Source organism: Apium graveolens, chromosome 2 (genome assembly GCF_009905375.1).
Source record: "Apium graveolens cultivar Ventura chromosome 2, ASM990537v1, whole genome shotgun sequence".
In the NCBI taxonomy this organism is placed as follows: domain Eukaryota; kingdom Viridiplantae; phylum Streptophyta; class Magnoliopsida; order Apiales; family Apiaceae; genus Apium; species Apium graveolens.
The window spans coordinates 314,902,572-314,910,806 of NC_133648.1; the positions used below are offsets into that span (position 1 = coordinate 314,902,572).

Genomic DNA, 8,235 nt, shown 5'->3' on the forward strand with positions numbered 1-8,235 from the left:
TAATCACTCAAAGAAGAATAACAGTAATGCTGGTTTGTTGTAACACAACATGTACCATAAGATGCAACAAGTTTAAAGAGACAACAAACTAACATGATTTGCAGTTCTTGACTTCTAGTAGAGTTTATGCTGCAACCGACATGAAAGTTGTCAGCATTAGAGTACGTATAAATGTAGTACTATGCTTCTAGCAGAACCCATAGGTGGTGAAGATAAATTGATAGTGCAAAGTCACACAGGTTCCATTTAACATTATGCGTCAAGGTGCACCACTACTCACAGCAAGCCAATGAAACTAAAATAGATTGCTCACAAATGCCATTTTAGGCTCCAGTAAGTACTTCTGCGTGAGAGGAACGCCTTAAAAGGCACATAGAAAACCATAATAACTTATAGAGGTTTTTAAGATAATTGGATTTACCATCCTCCGAAAATATGCTCTTTCTCTTTTAAAGACAATAAAAAAATTATGATTTAAACTAGAATTTAGATGAGATAGGAAACTTTAGAAAAAGTCACAAACTGAGATATTTTGCTAATATTAGCAAAAAACTGTAGTCCAGATTACCAAATTCGTCCAGAAATGCAGAAAGGGAAATAATATTATCCAGAGACAAACTGAAACTTAAAACAGATAAAAACCCAGAACTTAGTCGACCTCTTCAATCTTAGGACCAGCACCGCTTCCACCACCAGACGGCATGTCCTCGTCATCCATGGGAGCTCCACCTTCACCCTGGTACATCTTAGCAATGATTGGGTTGCAGATGCTCTCCAACTCCTTCATCTTGTCTTCAAATTCATCAGACTCGCCAAGCTGATTGCTTTCCAACCACTGGATGGTGCTCTCAATAGCATCCTCAACCTTGGTCTTGTCAGCAGCAGGAAGCTTGGAGGCTATCTTCTCATCCTTTATGGTGTTCCTCATGTTGTAAGCATAATTCTCCAGGGCATTCTTTGCTTCTACCTTCTTCTTGTGCTCTTCATCCTCTGACTTGTACTTCTCAGCTTCCTGGACCATCTTCTCGATCTCCTCCTTAGAGAGTCTACCCTTGTCATTGGTGATGGTGATCTTGTTTTTCTGTCCAGTAGTCTTGTCCTCAGCAGATACATTTAGAATACCATTGGCATCAATGTCAAAGCAAACAGTGATCTGAGGTACACCCCTGGGAGCAGGAGGGATGCCAGAGAGCTCGAATTTTCCAAGCAAGTTGTTGTCCCTAGTCCTTGTTCGCTCACCTTCATAAACCTGAATCAACACACCTGGCTGGTTGTCAGAGTAAGTAGAGAAGACCTGCTCTTTCTTAGTGGGGATAGTTGTGTTCCTCTGGATCAAGACAGTCATGACACCACCAGCTGTTTCAAGACCAAGAGAAAGAGGGGTGACATCCAGTAGAAGAAGATCCTGCACCTTCTCATTACCCTCACCGCTCAAGATTGCAGCTTGTACAGCAGCACCATATGCCACAGCCTCATCAGGGTTGATACTTTTGCAGAGCTCCTTTCCATTGAAAAAATCCTGTAACAACTGCTGGACCTTGGGAATCCTAGTGGAACCACCAACAAGAACAACATCGTGAATGGTGCTCTTGTCCATCTTTGCATCCCTCAAACACTTCTCAACAGGCTCCATACACTTCCTGAAGAGATCCATGTTAAGCTCCTCAAATCTGGCTCTAGTAATGGTAGAGTAGAAATCAATACCCTCGAACAAAGAATCAATCTCAATGGTGGTCTGTGCAGTTGATGAAAGGGTTCTCTTTGCTCTCTCGCAAGAAGTCCTCAACCTCCTAAGAGCCCTTGGGTTTCCTGTGATGTCTTTTTTGTTCTTCCTCTTAAATTCCTGAACAAAGTGGTTAACCATTCTGTTGTCAAAATCTTCACCACCAAGATGGGTGTCACCAGCAGTAGCCTTGACCTCGAAGATACCCTCTTCAATTGTAAGGAGGGACACATCAAAAGTACCACCACCAAGATCAAAAATCAAGACATTTTTCTCACCAACACTGGTTGCCTTTTTGTCCAGACCATAAGCAATGGCAGCAGCTGTAGGTTCGTTAATAATACGCAACACATTAATACCAGCAATAACACCAGCATCCTTGGTGGCTTGACGCTGTGAGTCATTGAAGTATGCTGGGACAGTAACCACGGCATTTTTCACTGTTGTGCCAAGGAAAGCCTCAGCAATCTCACGCATCTTAATAAGAACCATGGAAGAGATCTCTTCAGCTGCAAATTGTTTATCCTCCCCCTTGTAGGAAACTGTGATCATAGGCTTCTCAGCAGGACCAGGGGTAATTTTAAATGGCCATAACTTGATGTCACTCTGAACAGAGGCGTCAGAGAATCTCCGGCCAATCAACCTCTTAGCATCTGTTGAAAAAAAAACATGAAACAGACATCAGTAAGAAGTTCTTTATACATGTAAAAAATGGCTACAAATAATTAAATACAAATTATTTATCGCATTCTAGGACAATAAATATAACTTAAAACGAGGACAGCAATCAAATCCTAATTGGAGGTTCATAAAAATATTTAAAAAACACAAAAAGGTAAAACATCTGACACACATCAAAAAACTGCTGCAGTCAATAATCGAACTCCCGTTTAAAAGAACAAGAACAACATATCCTACAATTACTATAATAAGACAATAAATAATCATAAATCCAATGTGAACAAGATGCTTAAATCATACCGTAGGCCATACCAGAGTCCACAGATGCAAACAAAGTACAACACTTCATTTATCAAAAATAGTACAACACTACCCATTGTTTTAATGTCAAAGTAATACTTAAATTATCCTTACCCCTTACATATACTCGCCAAGCAATATGTCTAAAAAGTCATGCCATTCTTCCAAATTATAGTACTTCAGCAATACCAAAACTTTTCATATCAAATTCAAAAAGATAAATACCAATTACACATAATACAGCCCAAAACAAAAAGATTAACAGTCACATTACACTTGAAAAATCTAAAATACTCAGACCTCGGGACCAAAAAAAATTATAGTAGATGTTGAACCTCTCAAAACTGATATCTTCGGGACTGAGAAAAATTATAATATTCGAAAGAATATCACACTATAAGGGCTCTAATGTACTACTGTCACACCCCTGGGATTACACATAATACAGCCCAAAACAAAAAGATTAACAGTCACATTACACTTGAAAAATCTAAAATACTCAGACCTCGGGACCAAAAAAAATTATAGTAGATGTTGAACCTCTCAAAACTGATATCTTCGGGACTGAGAAAAATTATAATATTCGAAAGAATATCACACTATAAGGGCTCTAATGTACTACTGTCACACCCCTGGGATTGATTTTTAATTAATTTTGATTGTCAATTTAAAGGAGAACTGTAACCTAAATTAACTTATCAACTAATCAAACCTAATCACATACAATTCCAATTACAATTACAATTAGGTAGCTACAAGCAGATAAATCTCCACATGCAAATCACATTAAACAAGAAGATCTACATAGACATAGTTACACGATAAATCTCCACATAACAATTCTACATACACATAGTTATACGAAAACAATGTAATAAAAAAGGAGGTTAGAATTATACCAAACACGGTGTTAACAGGATTCATAGCGACCTGATTCTTAGCAGCATCACCAATCAAACGTTCAGTATCAGTAAAAGCGACATAAGACGGCGTCGTTCTGTTACCCTGATCATTAGCAATAATCTCAACACGGTCGTGTTGCCAAACACCAACACATGAATAAGTGGTTCCTAGATCTATTCCGATGGCGGGGCCCTCTCCCTTACCGGCCATGTTTGTGTAATAATCGTAAGTATGTGCGGCGGGAGAGATGAACGAGGAGAGAGATTAAATTAGGGTTTGTTAGAAAGAGGGAGAGAAAGAGATGAGTTAAGTTAGGTTTTATAGTGTTGTGTCTGAAGGTCTGGAAGGTTCGAAAACCCTAATGGGTTAAGAGCCGTTGGATCTTGGATGGTTTATGTTAGAAATAGTTGACCCGGTTTGATTTTGGTCCAATGAGAAGTTTGTTGTTGTGCATTGTGGGTCATAGTTTGTTTACCTTGAAAATATTACTAAATTTGGTTAAAACCTGAAATCTTTTTTTGGAAAAAAAATAATTTCATTGATTTTTTTTGAGTAAAATCGAACTTGCATTAAACAATGAGAATCCAACTCCAAAGTACGAACAAGGAAATTAGGTGGAGTCACGTACCACTCCCCTACGTATGACATAGAATAAGTAGCTTGTGCTAGGACATGAGCTACATTATTTGCAGAACGAAAAGCAAAACTAAATAGCACTTGATTTATGTGCTTACTTAACCCAATGCAATCAATCATAATAGTGTCAAACAAAGATCTTCTTAGACTCCCATTACATGTATCAGCTAGAGCATAGCAATCTGTTTCAAATTCACAGTGCATATACCCTCGATTAATTACCCAGGAGAGTGCTTCCTTGAGAGCTATGGCTTCAACTTCACGAGGTTCCCATGTACCTGTTATCTGTTGAGTGGCATTTATGACACTTTATAACGCTCCATAAAGCTCTGAATTGGTGTATTTGTACTCAAGTTGTTGGTGTTTTAATGTGTTTTCTAGTATTTTTGCATTTCATGCATTAATCCGAAATTCAGGTGAATTAGCATTGATTTGATGCTAATGTGGTGTTAGGATGGTGTCCAAGGAATAAAGGCTCGTGAAGACCAACTCATTGCAGCAAGAAAAGAAGGCAATTTCAGTTTTTCCAGAAGACCGGCGCGCCCGCGCTGTTCTAGCGTGCGCCCGCGCCAGAGAAGCAGAATGTCAGCGCACCCGCACTGATAAAGCGCGCGGACGCGCCAGGTCGGAATTTCAGATTCCTGTTTCAATTAGAAGACTGTTTTTATAGGCTTTTAGATTAACTGGGTTGCTATTTAAAGACAACAAAAAGACATTTTTTCATAACGGGGCTTAGGGAGAACATGACAAGAAGACCTATAGCACAATTCAACAAAGGCGAAGACGATCTAGTTTATTCTTATGAATCTTTGTTCTAAGTTGTAATTTTGGATGCTCGTTTCTTGTTTTGTTGAACCTAATACTCTGGATTATGTACTTTGTTTATTATTTATTTTATAAAGACTACGTTTATTATACCATGCTTTCATTGGAACCCACGTTGATGATGAGTCCTATTATGGGTTAATCGTTATCGTAGGGTTCTAACGGATTTATTTATGGATTTTTTTTAGTTAATTCGTTTTGATACCTTAGTGTGTGGTGATTGTATGATAACCTAGTTTGGTTGTGCTTGATCGTCTTATGACCGTCGCGAACTTATAAGATAGTGCGTTAATCTTTAATTAAGCGAAAGTGAATTTAAGGGTTTAGAACTTGCCATGCTAGCATAGGTTCATGTATGAGATATGCATGATGCGTAGGTAATTTTAACCATCTTACTTGCCCTATGTAATCACGAAGGATAACTTGTGCATTAAACCGTTATGTTGTCAAATTCTATAGACATGTATGGTCTCAATATAATTGGTGTCTATTCAGCTTCTATCTCTTTTGTGGATGTCTGGTAGTATGGTATGCGTACAACGAAAGTTGGCGTTTATCAGTTTCGTGTTATCTGATTAGTGTCATCACCATTACATGCTAAGGTTAAGAACGAAAAGGCTATTGAATGAAGTATTTAATGAAGTTAGAATCACATGTTTGTGTCATATATTATTCAAACCTTTTTAATCTCTTAGTTTAAGTTCTTTACTATAGTATCTTAGTTAATTTAGTATAAATCACCTCAAATTGTTATTCATCTTAGCATTTGATAATAGCCATACTAGTGTTGCATAGATTCATTGATTTAAATTAACCTAAGATGATCCATGTGGGAACGAACTAGAATTTATTCTATATTACTTGCGATCGCGTATACTTGCATGAATTATTAGCGTGTGCTTAGCGACTAACAAGTTTTTGGCGCCGCTGCCGGGGAACATCGGTGTTAATTTTTAGTTTATGTGTTTGTCATCATTAGTCGTTAAAGTTCAGTGACTCGGACATTGTTACTTGTTTATTCCTTGATTTGTTTCAGGTACTCTAGCGAGCGTGTATGCATACGCGTTCTCGGTCTCGTAAGAGAACACTGGATAAAGCTGAGGAAGAAGTAATAGTGGCTAAGGAATTTTTCGAAGAAGTTCTTACATGGGAGAAAGTTGAAGGAGAAATCTTAGTTGAGAAAGAAGATAAAGTTCTTGTTACAATGGATGAACCAGAAGCGAATCCAAAGGCTTTGATGGACTATTCTCAACCAAAGATTGATGATATTCAGTCTAGCATTGTCAGACCAGCCATCACGGCTAACACTTTTGAAATCAAGGCTAGTACGATTCAGATGATACAGAATTCAGTTCAGTTTGGGGGTTCTTTTATAGAAGATCCCAACATGCACATCAGAGATTTCATCGAGATCTGCAACACCTTCAAGTTCAATGGAGTATCTGAAGATGCTATAAAACTAAGGCTCTTCCCATTCTCTCTGAGGGATAAAGCTAAGAGTTGGTTACATTCTTTACCACCAGGCTCTATCACTAAATGGGAAGATTTGGCTCATAATTTTCTTACTAAATTCTTTCTGATGGCAAAGATTGCTGCAATTAGGAAAGCTCTGACTCAATTTGCGCAGTAGTCTGGAGAGTCTTTGTGTGAGGCTTAGAAGAGATACAAGGAGATGCTTAGGAAGTGTCCTCACCATCGGATGCCCGACTGGATGATCATTAACTGCTTCTATAATGGATTGGGTGCTACTTTTAGACCCATGCTTGATGCAGCATCAGGAGGAGCCTTGTGGGCTAAAAGTTATGATGAAGCTTATGAATTGATTGAACTGATGGTTGCTAATGAATACCAGAATCCTTCTCAGAGACTACCTCAGTGCAAGGTAGCAGGAATTCTGGAGTTAAATACAGCTACTGCTATAGCTGCTCAACTTAAGGCGTTGACGATGAAGGTGGATTCTTTGGCTAATTATGGAGTTAATCAAATCACTAGTGTTTGTGAGCTTTGTACTGGTGCCCATGATACTGATCAGTGTGTTATCTCTAGCGAATCAGCTCAGTTCGTGAGCAACTTTCAGAGGTCGCAGCAACCTGTGCCAGCCACCTATCATCCTAATCACCGCAATCATCATAACTTTAGCTGGAGCAACACTCAGAATGCGGTTCAACAACCTTATCAACAATATCCAGCAAAGCAGTACAACCTCCTTGGTTTTCAACAACCGCAATATGCGTCAAGGCAACAACTCCAACTGCAACAGTCTAATAAAAAATCTGAATTGGAGGAGTTGAGGCTTATGTGCAAAAGCCAAGCGGTTTCTATCAAAATCTTGGAAAATCAAATTGGACAAATTGCCAATGCCTTGTTAAATCGTCAGCCCGGTACACTTCCTGGTGACACTGAAGTACCAGGAAAGAGGGAAGCTAAGGAGCAGGTAAAGGCAATTACAATGAGGTCTGGAAAGGTTGCAAATTTCGAACACTCTCAAGTGACGGATGAAAAAGCTGTAGCTAAGGAAGAAGTGCAGAAGGAAGCTAAAGTAGAGCCAAGGAAGACTACTGTTGAACACACTCCTCCTGAGGGTAATACAGGGGAGAAATAGATCTATCCTCCACCTCCATTTCCTAAGAGGTTGCAGAAGAAAAAACTGGATAAGCAGTTTGAGAAGTTTCTGTAGGTGTTCAAGAAACTTCACATCAACATACCTTTCGCTGAAGCTCTTGAAAAAATGCCTAGTTATGCGAAGTTTATGAAAGGTATACTCTCTCGGAAAGTGAAGCTTGATGACTTAAAGACCGTTGCTCTCACGGAGGAATGCAGTGTTGTGCTACAACAGAAGTTGCCTTCGAAACTTAAAGATCCTGAAAGCTTCACCATTCCTTGCACCATTGGAAAGGTTTCGTTTGACAAATGCTTGTGTGACTTGGGAGCTAGCATCAATCTGATGTCTTTATCAATCTTCAAGAAGTTGGACTTACCTGATCCAAAGCCTACTTATATGACCTTGCAGCTAGCTGATCATTCTAATATTTATCCATAAGGTATTGTTGAGGATGTTTTGGTCAAGGTGGATAAACTCATCTTTCCTGCTGATTTTGTAATTCTTAATTTCGAGGAGGATAAGAAGATTCCCATAATCTTGGGAAGACCTTTCTTGGCGACTAGTC

General features: G+C 38.9%; 1 protein-coding gene across 1 annotated transcript; it reads right to left on the bottom strand.

Annotated features, from left to right (window-relative positions):
* Positions 1-523: 523 nt before the first annotated feature.
* On the bottom strand, positions 524-3,905 carry LOC141708816 (heat shock cognate 70 kDa protein 2-like). The gene is made up of 2 exons (XM_074512624.1): positions 3,604-3,905; positions 524-2,376 (listed from the first exon to the last, which is right to left on the bottom strand). Exons 1-2 carry the CDS (start codon positions 3,815-3,817, stop codon positions 650-652), a joined length of 1,941 nt encoding a protein of 646 aa, XP_074368725.1. The 5' UTR covers positions 3,818-3,905; the 3' UTR covers positions 524-649.
* Between the last annotated feature and the right edge of the window lie 4,330 nt (positions 3,906-8,235).

What these genes read in the sequence shown, in the direction of transcription:
- LOC141708816 (XM_074512624.1), bottom strand. Translation starts at nt 3,817, where the DNA reads ATGGCCGGTAAGGGAGAGGGCCCCGCCATCGGAATAGATCTAGGAACC. An exon ending in TCCTGTTAACACCGTGTTTG is followed by an intron (nt 2,377 to 3,603) that starts GTATAATTCTAA and finishes TTTTTTCAACAG; the next exon opens with ATGCTAAGAGGTTGATTGGC.